This window comes from Protopterus annectens, chromosome 17.part0, assembly GCF_019279795.1.
Source record: "Protopterus annectens isolate FY-2018-M chromosome 17.part0, PAN1.0, whole genome shotgun sequence".
Lineage (NCBI taxonomy): Eukaryota > Metazoa > Chordata > Ceratodontiformes > Protopteridae > Protopterus > Protopterus annectens.
Window position 1 is genome coordinate 186838117 of NC_056751.1, and position 19165 is coordinate 186857281.

At 37.2% G+C, this 19165-nt stretch overlaps 1 protein-coding gene across 4 annotated transcripts in view; it reads right to left on the reverse strand.

Moving 5' to 3' along the window:
* The window catches only part of SEMA6A (semaphorin 6A), a 414822-nt gene that overhangs the window by 87454 nt on the left and 308203 nt on the right, over positions 1-19165 (reverse strand). For 2 of the 4 annotated variants that reach the window (XM_044059030.1, XM_044059032.1), the window contains exons 16-18: positions 13280-13338; positions 12905-12925; positions 5172-5330 (exon numbers count right to left, since the gene is read on the reverse strand). In XM_044059030.1, the coding sequence (XP_043914965.1) occupies positions 5172-5330; positions 12905-12925; positions 13280-13338 (239 nt within the window). The remainder of the gene's footprint in view (positions 1-5171; positions 5331-12904; positions 12926-13279; positions 13339-19165) is intronic. The other 2 variants (XM_044059031.1, XM_044059033.1) reach the window with 1 other exon arrangement.

The following is a 19165-nucleotide window of genomic DNA, read 5'->3' on the forward strand; positions in this document are numbered from 1 at the left end:
GAAGAGGTCGTCCACAAACATACGATAGAATACGACCTGAGCCTTAAATGGTCCCACACTTATAAACAAGCTACCCATCTATGTCAAGCAAAGTTCCTCATTAGCACTCTTCAAGAAAAATCTTGATGAGTGGATGGGAAATAGGAAATACACCCTGGGGATCACCTCTGTGGCTCTGCTCGACAGGGGCACAGGAAATTAACTTTCTTGGGTGGCGTAAGCCAGGGAACCTTGTTGGCTAGGCTTACTTAGGCCCTTGGGCCTAACTATGAACCTATAGGCACCAACTCTAGAGGTATTTTTGTGCTCATACCACCAATAAAATCGGCCCCCTTTACCATTCCAGATTATAACATGGATAAGATATAGCAAAGGAGTCCAGTTACCAGATCTTCATTTAGTATATAAATTAATTCTTCGATGTCATATCTATTACACTCAAGCTTGTGGGGAAATCACTCTATATTATCAAGCGGTAACTGCAAGGTAGAATACCCAGCCATGTGAGTGCATGTGCGTGCGCGTGCACACACACACACACACACACACACACACACACACACACACACACACACACACACACACACACACACACCTACAGGATTACAAAAAATCCAGAATACTTGCTCAGTATGTATACAGACACAGAGCGGACATGAAGACACCAAGGACTGGACCTGAAAACCAGCAGCTTTGAGTAAAAAAATGCTAACCACTGCAGCAATGTGGCACTCTTCCACAAATTTGTGCTGCAGTTTATTACTACACAATGCCTCCCTACACAACTGTATCTACCTTCAGAACACCATTAAAGCTTTATTTTAATGTACAACTTTTACAATGCAGTTTTTCCCTCTGGAAAAAAAATCTCTAGGCCAAAAAAGAAACTATGGTTGTCTTTCGCAGACTAACTTTCTTCAAAACAAAGTGTTGGTATCCACCTTTGAGCTACTGTTATTCATTATCTTCATAATTCAATATGCAAGACAGGCTTTCTGTGATAATTCACTGGCTAAAATCAGTTATGATGTGATGGCTGTGATTTCCCATATATTTAGCTCTCCCAAACACATGGAGGCTTTTTTTGATGGTGAGAATATGATACAATTGACAAGTATGCTCACAGCACAGTTGTATAATGCAACAAATACAACACAGTTTCTGTAAGTACATTACATTCTAAACTAATCACAGAACTTTACTTCAGTATTTCTTCTAGAGGGATTTCAGCACATATTAAAATAAATGTGTCTGCAAATACGTCTTTTAAACCATTTGAAAGAATTTTCTAAATATTTGAGATGCACTAAAACAAATGCGTATTCATTTTTATGAGATCTCATGTAAAACCCCTCAAACTTCATTTTGTACCAAGCTGTTGATTTGTACCAAGTTTGCATAATAAGCTGCAAGTATATCAGGAAAATAATAAAACCAAAGCAGAAATTATACTCTTGCCATTACAGATAAAGTGAAGATCAGCACGCTGACTGACTTCACTGCTTTGACTAAAATAAATTGTAAATAGCAAATTGACTAGCTGGCAGTTAAGCTCTGCATCTGACCTATTAATGTTCTGACTGCTGTAGAACAAAGAGGCTCCGGACTTCAAGAAACACAAAAAGATAACAGGCATGTTTTGGCTTGCTTTCTTAGTGAACAGATGAGATACATTAGCAATTGCCACAACAAGAGAGCAAGAACAGAAGACATCAGACAAGAACTAGAAGGTCTGTATCATTAGTTAAAGTATATATATATATATATAAATATATATAAAAAGACTTGTTAATGAAGAAAATGACAACATTTTCTTCCAAGGTGCACTAGAAACTTTTCTAAAATGCAGTGGGTTAGTAATGTTCAAACTCTGGGGAACAAGACATGGGTCTACAGAAATGCAACTACTTCTAAAGAAAGTAAAGCCTTGGAATGTCTAACACAGGGAGCCTAAACACAATGGTAGCAGAAGGGAAGGTTAGACTTATGGGTGAAAGTTAGTATTGTTTTTTTTTTTTTTTTTTTTTGTTAGTTTTAAACACAAGGCAAGACAAACCATTAATTCCACACAGAGAAACAGGGCAGCTTGATATACTCGGAAAATGCCTCCATTCCAGCATTTGCCTGCTTGCATGTTATTAAAAAAAAAAGTAATAGTCCATTTTTTATTTATATATTCACTACAGTCATGTATATTGTGTCTTGGTACTACTTTTTTACTCTTTACTACATTCTACTGTTAAGAATTTTTCCCAAAGTACCCTGCTACTGTCATGGTAGCTCTTGATATTGGTAAGGTTTGTTGGCTGTCTCACTTGAAGATCGTGATATAACCTGGCCCAGAGATCCTACAAGCACTGCTTATGTGTAGCATTATTTTTAAATTCTATAAGTACTTAAATTCAAAACCAAGTAAATACAAAGATCAGAATGTGTCATTCTGTCAGAAACTGAAACTCAAATGCCTTTTTATTTGACTATTTTCAGAGTTTGCAAGTTGTAAATAACAGGCATGTTTCTGTTTTGGTTCTGAAATGTTTAACGTCATCAAACAATAACCTGGCTTAAAGATCATGAAAATACTTTGGATTATTAATTCCATCACAAATATATATTTTTTCCAGAACAGTAACTGACCCTCTCAAATATTTGCCAAGATGTGAATGTAAGTATTACGTAGCAGTGCTTGCTGAATCCGAACACCAGTATAAATCAATATCTCATATTATGCAGGTGGTGTGAGAACAAGGGCTATAAACCATGCTGAGAAGGACAAGCTTTGTAACAATGACTTAATAAAGCAGGACAATTCAGGAAAAACTGCAAACAGCAGATGAAGGAAAAAATCAAAGGCATGCAGCCTCAATTACCACGCACTGTATAAAATGTGAGGACTTTTTTAAATGCAGATTTCTTGTTTGAAAACATATTTGTACTGAAAATAAACATCATTACCAAAATGAACTCATTTATTTGTGCAAGAGGCAGAAGGCTCAGTCAGTCTTGAGTTTATCAAACTGTTCTATTTCAGGCCAGGAGCTGGAAAGCTGAGAAATCTCACAAATATTTTCTTTGCACATTTTCAGAGTATATTTAGCTTCAAAAGCTGCAGCACATAAAATGTCACATCCCCATGTGAGTCAACTCATGTAACCACCACCCTACTCCATATGCATTTCCTGAAGTGCTTGAAATGAACAGCGAGATGAACATATGGATGTGACATCATTAGGACATGAGGGTTACAGCAGAAAACAAAGCAAATAAATTATCACACTGAAGTCACTTTGAGCCAGAAAAAAGGAACCCATCACAGCAATGGGATGGTAATGCACAATACTTTGCCCAGCAAAAGCAAAAAGAACCTTTGTGAATATTCACAATAAACTCACCACTGAATAGTGATTTACTAGCCACAGTAAATCATAAAAGAACACAAAGCATCACTCAGGGCACAGTGCAGTGAGGGAAAATATATGCAAATGTTTATAAATATTTCTGGCGATTTAGCAAAAGTAAGTGGTGTGATTGTTGCTGTAGAGCAAGACTGTACTGAATACATAAAGGGTGCTGTCTAGAAAGCAATTCTGTTCACCACAGCTAGGAATGCTGGCGACACGCCTTGACAAATCACTGCTCTTTTGTCCTTCGACAATAATTTTGTGCAGTAAATGTCATCAATGGTCTAATGATGACCTTTCTCTAATGAGCACGGTTTGCTTTTCTCTACTTTAATGCAGCTCCAGCCACATAGCAAGGATAATGAAACACCTGAGAGTCACTATAAAACAGATAGCAACATCCTGTGCATTCAAAAAGGGTCCATTTGAAATGACCACCAAAAACCTCTCTGTCCATATCCCTCTTCCTGCCCTTTAGATTGTTGTTCTACTTTCTGGGTCACACAACACACAAAACACAGGCTAAGCATGCCACTGCTGACTGATTACCCTCTATGCAAGATGCAGTCTGCAGACCCAGAGATGGCATTTCTAATAGGAAAAACATCTACATTCTTTTCTGTGAGGAACTGGGTCATACTAAAAGTAATGCATTTTGTTCTTGTTCCAGAAGAAATGCTGAAACATCTACAAACCCGGGACTGAACATTTATGTACTGTTCTTGCAACACAGCAGGGCCTCATTTGACATTAAATGACACAGCTGTGTTTTCACTGGCAATAAAAAATATGGGGACACTAGTACTTTTCCTTCAACACTACCTGACTGAACTGTACCCATGGTGTTTGCAGAACAGTCCTATTGCACTTATGTTTCTCTGAAGTTCATTTGGACATCATAACAGAGGAGTAATCACACTTCTGAAGGCAAGGAGCAAAAGAAAGAAAGAAATGCATGAATGGGAATGAATGAGATAATGAGAAATGGTACAAAGAAAAAAAAAATCCCATGCAGTCACCTCTGCCACCATTGCTTCCTATCAAGCGACACTGCTCCAATACTTTTATGTCAACGAAGAGTGGTGGTGCACCACACAAGTATGTAAGATGCTACAAGTCACTGCTGGGACAAAGGCAGTCCTACTTTGTTAATTAACAGCCAAATAAAAAAAAATGGGAAAGAACCACACAGAATAAACAAAAAGATCTGCGAGGGTCTGCTGCTCACGCATTCCTTGTCTGCCAGCATTAGCCCAAGGCAGATTGTACTGTTTACCTGACTACTGCACAACCAGCTGCATTCTAAAGGAGGAGCTTAAAATCATAGCTGGCAATACCTTTGCACTTCTAGTTACAACCACCCAATTATTGCTGCAGAACTAACCAGCAGCTGCCAGGTTCAAAGGAAAAACTGGTACTATGACACATATGCCAGATAGATAGTGTAGTCAGATGTCATTCAAACACTGTACCAAAAACAATTATCATGGCAAATATTACTATCCCCATCTATGTTATAAACACTTGTCTGGAACGATACCCATACAGCCTCTCACCCCATTCTTGTCAGGTGTGTGACCTGCACATTCTACTAGCTTTAGTATTTGTTTTGTATGGGATTTCATTTCTCAAAAGAAAAACAGACTATCCAAGTCACAGCAGTGTACATGTCCATCTGAAGCATCTTAATTCGGCCAGAAGCAGTGTCACAATGAAGTTTTAATACCTCCCATGCCCCCACCATTGAAACAGTCATTTCCAAGGCCTTACCCTTTTTGTCCTGGTGATTATGAGATGAGATGGCCACGTAAGGATCTGTGCCCTCAATAGAGTTGATGGGATCCTTCCAATTCAGCATCCGTTCTCTGCTTTCATAACCCTCATGGATGGCAAAGTGAGAAGTTGTGGGAAAAGGGGAACTGCTGTGGCCTGTTGTCATTACAAACACAATTACAGTCATTATTTTATGCACACAGGAAAAAGTAACTGTAGGATAAAACAGGCTGCAAATGATAAGATTTACAAGAAAATACTGGTTTCTTTAAACGCTGAGGCAGGTTACAAGCAGTCAACTAAAACAGAAATCATATATGTCTATGTGACTATATAGATGCACACAAACAAAATTCTTCATAAATTATCAGGAGTTTACACAGCAGGCCAAACTACCTGTGTTGCATTTTTTTCACATGAATGTGTTCATAAAACTAAGTATGGGTTATCTAAAGAGAAGTCTAGAGACTACAGAAGATTTATTGTACCAGAAAAGGAGTTTGGTAAGCATTAGCTGATTCAAGGTCGGTACAAGATATGTGTTGTAAACACACAAATTACACAACAAACTATAAAGTTGGCTTAACTACTCAGAGAACAGACAGTTCACTAAAGTGCTGCAGTTACCTTGTGCCTGTTGTCTTTTTACCTACCTTTCCCCGTTACACCAGGCTCAAACAAAAACATACAAGAAACATCAAGTCTTACAAAAAAACAATAAATAATAAAAAAAATAAATAAATACATTCTCCTGTGCAAACATCTTAAACAAATGTCTGTATACATAAGTAAGGGTTTATACTAAATGTGCTGGAGTATGTATTACCTCTTTAGGACAGCTGACAAAGAGTTAAGGCAAAGAACTACAAACTGTTGACCCAGGTTTGATTCCCACAGTCTCCACAAGCATGTGCTGTAACCAAAGACTAAATCACTTAAAGGAGTTCTGTTTGCATGGTAAGTTCTGGACTTTGATAAAAGGAAAAAAAATAGCATACCATAAAGTGATTTTGTTTAAAAAAAATCATAAAAACAAACTTGAGTGGACTAGCCAGTACCACGTTTATACCGATAGATGACTAAAACAGCCAAGTTTACATGTACACTTATGTAAACAGGGTGCTGTTTAAGCTATCCTATGGGGGGAAATATAGAAATGCAATTGCAGAATCTCAAGAGCGCATTAGTGCTTAACTATTTTTCTATAGACTTACTATGGATACAGAACTCCTTTAACCAGACCAACGCTTCAGGACCCCTCTACAGAAAGAATTATATCATACTGGAAAAAAAAAATCAGTCTGATTCTGTTATGATCGCCCCTACACCTTGAGCAAGTCTCCTTCCAAGAACAACAGCATCTGCAGTAATGAACATTATAACATTAATACGGATCCCCTTCAGAAGCTCAAAGTTTCAAAACTTCAAACTTCAAAAAGCTGAGACCATAAGATCAAAGTTTTGAAACTTTGAACGTTTTGAATGGAGATCACTATACAGCATGGAACAGGATATTTACTGTTTTCCTCACTGTAGTGTGATCTTAGAGTTAGCATATTTATTTTGCAGGGGGTGTGGGGGACGAAATTACAAAAAGTTTTTTTTTGTTTTTTTATTTTTTTACTAGGTTTTTGGAGTTTCAAAACTTCAATCTTATGGTCTCGGCTGTTTGAAGTTTGAAGTTTTGAAACTTTGAGGTTCTGAAGTAGAACCCATTAATATGCATGTACCTGTCTACTGGCACAGAAATCTAATTAGCTTAACTACAAGAGCTTCACTGGCAGATCTATCTGAAGTTCACTGGGTGCACCACTCAAATGCCATAAACCACAGATTCCCATCCCTGTAACTCTTAAGCATACAAATGCAAGGCACCACCCTTTGTATCAATATGCAAACACTGCTACTGTAAGGACTGTATGTAGAAAGGCATAAACACCACCGCTCTGTTAGTCCTCGTGAAACACTCTATAGCAAATGGTGCAAGAAAAGACCTAAGAAAGCTGACAGAACGCACTGTAACGTTGAACAAAACACATCAGGTAGTACACAAATGAGCAGAATACATGCCTGCATTAGGCAGTGTGTGACTTTAAAAGATTTACTTTAGTTATAAACCTAGTAGTAACAGGCACTGTGAAGGCCAAGTGCAGAGGCACAACAGACCTTGTTAACTACATCTGCACCAAAAGACTAACCTTCCAAGGTAACAGCTAATCATTAAAATGACTGATTTTACACTTTGTACCAGACTAGAAAGAATGGGTACATTGACAAGGCCATTTCATTATCTACCGTCAGCCACAACAGGAAGTACAGCTCCAGCAACAGACAGCATACTGAAAGTAGATTCCTGATCAAAGAAAATAAATGGCATCTTTAATCTTGTTAATGTAAGCAAGGCAAGATGAAAACCCACATCCTCTGCAGAAAACATTAACCAAATGGCCAGATGCTTCACTTCTGTTAATCGCATTATACAATGCAGGATTAAGGCATTACAACAGAATTCATTAAATCATGGTATTTGTGAAAAGGAACGGCCAATTAGTTTTACTCTGTTTGTTAGCACTGCAGAACTGTTGTTAAGTGTACCTATTCTGAAATGTAGCCGGACGTTCAGTTTAACAATACTAGCAATATTTACAATAATCTTCATGCAGAATGTGAATCTCTGCAGAGAATTATAGAATGTAGTACAGTTAATCAATGTAATACAGACATATTTATCACAGGAATCCATCTGGAAGCACATATTTCAAGATACAGCTGTATGTACACATGTACATTTGTACCTCTATATACATGCACAAACCTGACAGGTTTGTATTAGCTCATGTTATTTCAAAGCAGCTTGCTTTAACAGTTTCTGTCCCACTGACCCTATGTTCCAGAATTAAAATATTATAGTACATTGCTTGTTTTAACATTCTAAATATGTAAAAATGCTTTGTTCGTAGTCAGTAAAGAAGTGAATTTCAATTAAGAAATTTGCAAGTCCCCTTGAGTCTACTTCACAGATAACCCCTTAATGATTTTTTTCAGTTCTTTGCATTTTAATGACTATATGTCCAGGGACAATATCTTTAGCTGAAAAGGCAAAAGTAATCCGCAAAAAATAAAGTTAAACATATTAAGCTCTAAGGCTATAAAAGCTGTGTGGTCTGTCAAATCATCTGCATAGTGTTCTGAACTAATCCTCCCTAAAATCAGTTTTCATTTTCTGTAGTTAATTAATTAGAAAAGCATGGGTGCCCTGCTAAATTAGACTACAGAAAAAATGATATGCGACTATGCATATAGAGTTTTTCAACAATAAAACAGCAAGATTAAAGATGGCAACAAACAATTTTATGAAAAGCAGATCACGTCTCTGCTTTGCAAGTTAATTTGACCACAGTAAAATGCTTCATTAAATTATACACTTTACGCCCTGCAGAAACATGTTAAAAGTCTTGAAACATAAACAGAAGTTAAAGAAAATAAATTAAACAATTTGTACATTGCAGTGATAGTTTAACAGATAACACACACACACAATATACTTGGCTAAACCAAGTGAAATGACTATGCCTTTAGTGAGCTGATTTTCAGCAGCATTTTGTCAGCTCGGATGGCTGCCGAGGAAGGGTGAGGAAGGCACAAACATTGGTCTGCAAGCAACTCTCGGGGACAGCATAGGACTGCAGTGCCATGGGTACAGCATGGAAATGCAGTGCCATAGGTACAACCACTGTTCCTAGGTCGCCGTCCACAAAAGGAAGAACTTCTGCCTAGTGATTTTTCCTAGCTAATAGATCAATAGAGCTGGAAGAAAATAATAAAAATGAATCCAAGTGTTTACCAGTGAATAAATAATTAATTCTTAGGGTTAACATCTTTTACAGTTAGAATGATGCCCATCCATATCAAAAACAGTATTTGGGACTCACATGGGTGAAACCCTACAGTGGAACAGATGAACAAAGCAACAGTAATATCCCTAAGATGCAGATTGAAGGTTGTCAGCAAGTTTCAATGTGGGCCTGACGGTACTCACAAGTAGCTCTTGTGGAGGAGGAAACTACCACTAATACCTCCTGAAAATCAACTGCCAATCCAAAGCAAGGATGTAGCATGAAATGTATATGAACATTGAATTGCTATTGATGCTACCCACCCCCCTCTGTATTAAAAAAAAAATCAATATCAAGCTGCTACCCAACAAGCAAATGCAAATATCTCTTTAAACCGCCAGCACATTAAAAATTAAACTGAAAGATGACAGATCATAGATATGTATATATGTGTTCACTGAGCATGTTTGGCTATACCCACAATGCAAAACAAGAAGGCCAAATCAGCAAACAATACATTACTAACTTAAAAAGAACACTAGTAATGAAGTATAGCTGTCACTCACAAACAGATATAGTGATGTAATTGTTCTTGAAAGCAGATAACAGGATCAGCAGGAATTCAGACAGATGAACTATATGGCAATCAAACTATTAGATCTAATAAAAGGCAGAATTTTAACATTTTACTGGCAGGTTACCTGACTAACCTCATGCTAGCCGTTGACAATAACAGCAGGATTTTAGCACAACTAGCAGCTAAACTGCACTGGTCATGTTTTGAAGCAAGTGTAAGTAGGAAACCCTAGAAGCTGGCTATATATTCTTTGCCATATACAACACCAAATTTATACAGTTTCTGTTGCAAATAATGTATTGTTTTTGCATTTTATTTTGTTGAAAGGGATGGCCCCTTGAAAACCTCAGAGATGAAAATATTTGCCATGACATAATGAAACTGCATTTCCATGCTAAATGCATCTGTAGGTGTTTCTTCCTTCCTAGAAACACAAGCTGTAAACTAGTTATTGATACTGCACATTGAAAATCAACACAGGTGATGATGATGTTGTAGCAAAACCATAATGTTAAGTAAGAAGCTGCTTCTCTAAAGGGGTGAGTTAATTTTGATTACACAGTGTTTTGCAGCTGTATGTAAATCATTGCACAATACCTACCACAACATCATTTTGTGGGTGTGGTTTTATATGATACCCTCAGTAAAAATGAAACTACAAAAAAAAAAAAAAATAATCAACACACTAAAATCTTCATTTTATTGAAAACATTACTTGCGACTTTAACATGAAGATTGTAATGGGAAATAAAATGAATTATAAAACAAAAATGCTCCTTAAAGTGATCAATACACTTTAAAATATAAGTGAACTGTCAAACAAGACCCAAGTAGTGAACTTCATTTGGAGGAAGGCCAAAAAGCAAGTCTTAGCTTTTAGGAGAGTTGTCTCTTACCAGGGGTCAGCAAGTGACTGGTTTTGTCTTACTGTTTGTACTTCACAAGCAATTCACTTGCAATGCCTGGAAACGGATGTAGCTAAAAAGAGATCTCAGGAGTTAAGAGGCCCTGAGTTCTCATTGGTCCTTATTTTGGAGGACTGTTCCTATTTTAAGGCCAGATTTCCCCATGCACACGACGTACCAGTTTTGGACATATGTCCCTATTTTTAGGCTTAGTTTACTCCATCACACAATTTTCTGAATCCCCCTCTTCAGACTACATGACCAAAATAATAGTGGCACTAACAATTTAAAGAAAAAGGACAGACATCTTTCATCTCCCTTTTTCAGCAGCAAAAATAAATGACCTTGTGTGGTAGAGTTTTGCAATATAGTTTATTAAAATCTACGTTTCACACTGCCTCTTTTATAATGTACTTATAATTTGCATAATTTTTGTCACCGTTTTTAAATGTGTTTCTGAGTAGTATCTCGCATTCCTACTGGAAACAGGAAGAGTTACGCCCTATTTGGTATTCAAATTTTATGTTAATTATATGTCAACCCTTTGTATCTATTTTCCAATGTCTGGAGGTTGACAGGTATGAAGAGGCCTTAAGTCTTGTCCTACTGCATATCAAGTATTGAGTTATGACCTCCAATACGATCTTGTTACATTTCTGTTGCACTCTGCAAACATCAGCACAGTGAGTGACTCCCAACTACATGCTGATTTTCATGAATCTGCTTTCCTCAAGTATACATGTTAAAGCACTGAGCAGCAGCATTTTAAAGATTCACATTAATGTGAAAAAAAATGATCAAACGTTATTGATACTGAAGGGAGAAACAACATTTTAACAGCTTAGAACATAGGTCAAATGACAGCAGCCCACCAGAGGCAACAGACTGGGGGAAAGAACTAAGATAATCATGGTGGGGAAGAGAAGACTTTGGGGTAACAAGCCACTTTAAGGTTCTGATCCTAAAGTTTGCGCTGGCTAGTAGAAAAGTTCTCTGGTGATAATCTTACTACAGATGTGTATTAAAAAACCTCAACATAGTAGCTGTACTTTGTGAAGAACACAAAGCGAATCAAATTCACCTGAAGCTACTTGCATTAATTTATACAACACTGTACTTTTTTTCCTGCGAAAGTGCTGCCAGTATTTTTTTAATAGTAACAAGGTAGTTATTTTATGGAGAACGCTTTCAAGATCACACTTTTTGTTCATCTAATTCTGTGGGTTGCATCAGTTTTAAAGCATTTCTCATGACAGAAGGAGCATGCAACCATTATAAGGTCATGAAAGTGAAATGACTCCTAATTCTCTGAAGCGTAACAGTAAGCACACTTTTTAAAGCAATATTTCTCAAGGTAATAAATTCACCTTTATGGAAACAATTCAGCTTGTTAGAACACATAACTCAAAGGAAAACAAAACATGAAAATAAATGATACTTGGCTTTCTACAGATAACGACTTAAATTAGCTATGATTGGCACTCTAATATGAATGTGCTAGTAAGCCCCATGAGGTCTGAATGCACCAAGCTCCAGTCTATTAACAGCTACAGCAACGTAATTAGACATTTAAAGGGCAGAACTAAGTGCTATGGAGGAGAACAGGAGCTCAAACTATGACAAGAATCAAAAGGGGCTAAACTGCGTCAAGACAGAAGATGGAGGTAAACTGTCTTAAGTAAACAAGAAAGGCAATGATAAATACATGTTCACTAACCATGCAAGGTGTCATCAGAAATTCCCTAATCTTAGGGGGTGGATGGAATATCTATGGAGAAAATAACCAAGGAAATCAGCATAAAGTTGTCAAGGCTGAAGTGTAGTCATTAATATACAGAGTAAAAACTGGCCCAAATGAGAGGAAATTAACAACAAACATGAACCCAACAATCAACTGTCTCACTGGTACGGAAAGGTGAAATGTCAGTACCTTAATTTGCTCAGCATTATTGACTGTGAAACCCAGTGTGACAGATTCACCAGGCAAAGAGAAGACTGTACATGTGTAAAACTGTTCTAGAAAAGGAAAATTTGGCAGCTCTGTCAAACAGCCTGTAAGTGAAATCCAAAGGAAATGAGAGATCTACTTTACATCAAAGGAAAAAAAGACAGTGACAAAGTGCATGAGCCTATGCCTGATGCATGAATTAGTGGAAGAGACAGGAGAATGAAAAACCTGCAAAACACAGACTACAGAAGCTCACATGTCCTCCCCCCACCAGCTTGTACCTGGAATAAGGTGCCCACCAGAAGACATAAGTAAGGTTTGCTCCTGGTACAGCTGAGGCAAAAGGGGTAGGAAAGGCAAACCAGATGAGGGAAGCTGAAAATTAAAAAAAAAAAAAAAAAAAAGCAATGCACATTTCCACATCAAAATTTACACCAGTAATGATGAAAGTTATCCAAGCTTACCATTCAGCGCCACAAAGGAATCTGTAAAAAAAATATAGAGAATCAGAGATACAGCACACTCCCTCCACCCTTCAGTCTAAAAGTTCTTTTTATACTACTGGAAGTTTCATTTTACAGTAAGGAAATTACTGCCAAATCATGATGAACGGCTTACTGCAAAGACAGAGGTCTGCAAAACGAAATAAAAATAAAACCATTCTTGTTAAGTAAGCATAAACTGCAGCCGTCAACCCTTCCTTGTAATGCATGGTTTCAATTATTGTTAACTTTTTATTATCTTTATAAACCTAAGACTGTTGAAGTAATATTGATATTGGGCAATCAAAGAGAATGTTCTGACCCAAGATCAACAAAGGGTAAAAAGTGCTTGCTTACTTTGGCAGTCACCCAGGCCATCTGTGTTGCCATGGTCTACGTCTTGCTCAAATGCCAATCTGCATAATGAAAAGAGACATCATAGTGAGTACCTTGACTTACAAAGCACAGCAAGCCATAAGATAAAAAAAAATCACAAACACCATACTCAAATGACATGCAGTAGCAAACTATAGAAAGTCTGAAATAAAGCAAATCCTGCAAACATCAAAAGTCCAAGTGTGGTGCTGTCCAGGAGGGTATGACAGATTTACGTGGCTGAATAAGTGCATTATCTGCCTTACATCACTGCAGACACAATGCATATTATCTAAATTGGCAGCAGGACCATAACTACAATGAAGTACTCAAGTCTGAAAGCCATCAAAGAGAATAGATCCCTTGGGATGCACAGTCTGTTACGAGGATGGCTAAACTCTCAGCATAACTCTTGAGATAGGACTATACTTCACAAACATTATCCTGAAGCATATATCCGCATCTACCAGTCAGTAAACGAGGACAACAAAATGCCAGCTGTAGTCAGTGACCAAGGATCATGTCTGACTGACCATGTAATGCAGATGTGTAAATGATATTTTCTAGTACTCAGTGACAACAGAAAAGCACTGTAAACTACAAATCTAATAAAAGGTGTGGGCATTGCTATGTAACTTCTCTTTTGTTTTGTCACCTTAAAAGAATGGAAGGAAAAAAGACAGTGGACTTAGGAATAACAAACCCTAAAACAAACGACTCTGATAAATAACTTTAAAAAATAAACTAACAACTTTAAAAACTAAAAGAAGGTGACACAGCTCACTTTTGCAGTTCTACTGCAATGTAATTGTCTTCTTATTTTAAATGAGTTCCACAGACTCCTTTACTGAGTGAAAGAATATCTGACTTGACTCTATTGTTTCTCAACAGTGACATAAGGAAATTAAATGCAATACACAAAATAAAACTAAAGCACACTGAATGATTACAAAAATACAATTTCTTCTGGTGTTGAACTGTGGATCTAAAATCCGATTACATTTCCCAAAGCTTCACAAGAAGGGACCTGATTTTCTTTCAGTATTCAACACAGATGGTAATAGCAAGTGGAGAGCACCTGGCTCACGTAATCTGCCCTACTGCCATCTAATGGATAAGCCATGTTCCTCTACAAAACACACGGTGACTGTTACTGTACCCCATGCACAGCATCATTTTGTCACTGTTAACAGAAGTATGGGTAACCAGTCCAAAAACAAGAAGTTCTCTACATGTTCATCCTTTCCCATTTTGTCTTACATGCTGAGTTAGCCTCTGCAGATTTGCTTCTGGGTGCCTGTACAACACACAAAGCTACCGCATGCTGACTTTATTCTGGACACCACTCACTGTCCAAGGTCATGATGATGCCTGAAAAGGGCCCTTTGGATTAAAACATTGCAGAACCTGGTCAATAGTCTAATTTGTGCCATCTCAGACAAGAGCTGCCTTATGTTTATCTCATGCAATCCTGAATTTTTACTATATTTCAGATTCATACAACCTCCTCAGAAAATATATGCAGTGCAATGATTTGTACAACTTGCCTGACCTATTAGAACAGGAGAAGCTGTTAAATGCTTCTACTTCCTATTAATTATGTGGAGTTTTTTTTTATTTAATCTTTATTCTGCCTATTTATTTTTCTCACTAAATTCCTCTCAGCTAGTTTACAAAACTTTAATAATAAAACTTAACAACTTAAGTAACCCAATGCACACAACACTAGCGACAGTTCTTCCCATATGAGCATGGTGGGGCCACAACCATGACCCTTTCCTTAGTATTCGCCACCATATACTTGGAACTAGCAGTATAACAGCTTTTGCACTACCATGCACTGTCAGATACAACATTTGTACAGGATTCCTTTCTCTGCTTCCCCTGCTGTGGTGCCTCCAGGAATGAAGAGGTGACAGAAAATATTGCTCTCAATGAATGAGACATCACAGTATGGAGTTATCCCGCTTCTGTAAGTTACCAGCATACTGAATCTTCATTCAATGACAAAGTCTGGTTACTAATATGGGAGGTAGTAAAGGAACAGTCCGTATTAACCTGCCATTCATTTGGCCTAATTTATTGGGGATTTATAAAAATCAGTCAACAATGAATTCACCACACCGTCCATTAACAGGGTCAGCTTGAGTGTTCACTTCATGATCAGGTTGTAACTGAAGCATTCCAAATGGGAGTAAAGGACTGGTTCATTAGTTACGACTTCATATTTTCAGTAGTTTTCTTTTTTTCTCTCTCTCTCCTATTTCTACTGTTTGATACTTACAGAAATGTGTCTGCACCACACTTCTGGGAAAAAAAGGTTATTCCAGAGAGATTTAACGTCATCCTCCCTGGGCGCATGGAACTGGGTTCACCTCAGCAACATGTGGCTGATAGTTTTAAATAATTGTCATGCACAGAACTTTTTCTCAGTTTTAGTGAGAATGGGTTGCTAGGGAAAACAGAATGAACACCAGCCGCATTTTTAATCCTCCTGAGTTAGCTGTACTTTCATAGATGTAGTACTGTGCCTGTTTTACGTCTATACCTACTGTGCATTTGAAATGTGGCAATGTTTCTTCTACTGTCCCTAAAAGGCAGCATGGCACTTCTGCAGACTTATGGTTTACACACTACATGAATTGTTACTAATTACTAAGGAATTATTCTGTGTGAGGTGTGCATACAGGTTAGACAGCAAAGTTTCAACAGTCGTAATTAGTCATACACGTTTTGAGAATAATTCCATGGCTTTTGTTACACCAGATACTCTTTGTCGTCAGTGAAGTTGCATTATTTAAGTATATTCTTAAGTTTTAAGAACAATTAATGTAACGAACCAGAGATTTTTATTATGCTGTGGAAATGGCTTCTACCACACTTGCTTCTTTCTTGCTTTGCATTTACATTTTGGGTAGATGCACTTAATTATGCAACAATGTCTAATATAATTTTGAATCAAAGCCCCTTACTTTTAAAAGATTTGTTTTCTACACTCTGTCATGCACAAGGTGATATCACAGTCCTGCTTATGTAGATGACAAGAGTTTAGAAAGCAGACAGTGAGTGCTGCAGAGTATTGCTGTATGTCTGATTCTACCTTTCCTGCTTTCTTTACTTGTTTCTACTTCCTAATCAGCTCTGCTTCTCTTATTTATGCATCTTAAGCCCTCTTTCATCTGACTCTGTTTCTCCTACTTTTCTGGTCCACTACGCTTATCTCTGGAAGCTGTCAGACTTTGCACAAAAAAGACAAATGTCTGGAGCTTGTACATATGTGCCCATTGTACCTTGTTACCTAGCTCATTCAGTACACAATGTCACATGGTCCGAACTCTGACAATGATGTGTTCTTTTAAACTGTACTTATTGCTATACTGTTGCTTTACTTTCACAAATTCCTAGATTCATATAAAATATACTTTTACATGCAAGTCCTGCCACCACTTTGTCCTGCTATGTTCCACTGATATGTTACCTGCATTGTCTGTTTTGATATGTAAAATTTAATTTTTGACTTCCATTGTAAACTGTAAACAGATATATTTAATGGAAGTTTTCCTCCCTCTCCCTCCACTGAAAATCAGTTTTACTGGGTTGGGCTTTCATGTTTACAACTAATAAATAAATATAAACACTTAATCACTAATAAATTAATTGCAATACCACTTTGGTCTTATTGTTCTATAATAAGTATGCCACATGCAGTGTAGCCACTTGCTAGCTCCATGAATATGAAAATTAAATTTCAGAGCTGACAGCAGTTGATGTAAACTAAATATAACTGTGTAGTTATCCCACACTTCAGTAATAATATATTGTGAAAAAATAAATTAAAAAGGAATACATCTTTTCATTGTCTTTCAAGCTAGTGGATTAACTGCAGGTGAGGTACAGACAGCATAATTAAGTAAGCAATAATGCTTGACAGTGTGTGTGTTACTGTATAAACTACGTCCACCCAGGGGTGTTATGAGGCCCGGGAGGAAAGCCTCTATACCCCTGGAAGGGCATTATTTACACAATAACATACACCCTGGAGGGCATAATTGCACTTAGAGAATGGACTGTCTGTAAAACTGTTGTGTTTTACTTACTTATACTTTTTATTACTATTTTTTTATATATTTTTGATATAAAATAGTTGCTCTGCCTAATGTTTCAAAGTTGTTGTAGTCCATGTAAATGATGTTGAAGGAAGCATTTTATACCTAAAATATATATATATTTTTTTAATCTAGATATTTGCCTCATTTTTTGGCTCCTTACTGCTAAAATGTGTGGTTTCTTGCCACTCATTAGGGATTGAAGTCACTAAATAATGACATACGTACATTTGACTTTTAGACTTTATTTAATTCACAAAATTCATATTAACACAAATCCTGTTATTTTAACTTAATTTGTGATTTTTCATAAGAACGACATTTAAAATCTGTTCCTATTTTGAGCCTTTGTTCCTCCTTTATTTCAGGCTTTATCCAGATTTCTTAAGCTAAAAGGTCACCTCTTATCTGCTGCTGCCACTGGTCCATTGATCTCACTGTCTCTCCCTCTCTCTCTCGCACACACTCACACAAACACTTGCACTTCACACAAGTCTTATTATTCAAGCACCTTTGTGATTTTTTTCACAGGAATATGTTCCTATTTTGCACCTTTGTTCCCCCTTCCCTTTAGGCTTTATCCAGATAACTTGATGTAAGAGGCGAGAGGTACGTAAACCTCCTCAATGCTGCTGCTGCCAGTGCTCGGTCACTCTCAGCCTTCACTCTCTCTCAGTCACACACACATCACTTTCATGCAGTCAAGCACGCATTCACGCACAGATGGAAACATAAATACGTATGCACAGACAGAAACATCAAAAGAAGTACACGTTTTTCTGTTTTATTTAGTTTTTACACTCGCTAAATAGCAAAAGCTCTGCCTAGCGAGTGTAAAATAATGGCTTGATTGATCTCACTTTCACTCACATGCATGCATACACTCACACTCACACTTTTGTTTTTAATTTTATTTTTTTAAGCTATATTTTAGACTTGCTAAATAGCAGAAGTGCTACTTAGTAAGCGTAAAATAATGGCAGCTGTCAGTCCAAGCTCCACAGCAGCTTAATATGCTGCAGTGAATCATTGGACTCATTTTTAGCAGGCATTACTACTATGTAACGTTTGTTCTGCAATCAGGGTGCGATCTAGAGATCACCTATTCTCTAAGCAGTTTTAAGTCACACAATTAATAACTATAAAAGCATGTCTCTCTGTAATTTATCTAACCATGTGCTCCAGAGATTCATCTTTGAAACAGGCATGTACATCTGCAAGTCCATCAAGGAAAATACATATTAAATAAATCTGTTTTGCTTTAATTAATAACTCTATATCAAAGCAGGGTGTTGGACTGCCAGATCCAGCATTTTGGTTGATGGCTTAGTAAAGCTGAAGAGGAACATGTCACTGAGTACTGTAATTAATAAGGTTTACTATTCTTTATCAATATAATATTTATTAGAAGTGGAAACTGTGTCATCATAATGGTTCTACAGACAGGTGCAGCTGGAAACATCCAACGGGGACTATGTATGTATGATGTAAATGAAAGATCAAGTCAGCAGTTAAGTGTGTACATACACCTGATCATCTTACTGTAAATACATTTTAGTAATGTTGAAGACAGACACTGAATGTTATGTCATGGTTTGTTATGGCACAGCAAGGAAATATGGACATTTACCTTTGTCAAACATTATGTCAACAATGCTCAACAATTTGGGAACAAAATCTCATGGTAGCCAGCTGGCATGGGGGAAGCATGCATATATATGGCAGCAGAACCCAATATCAGATGGCTGGCCAGAAGGAGTGA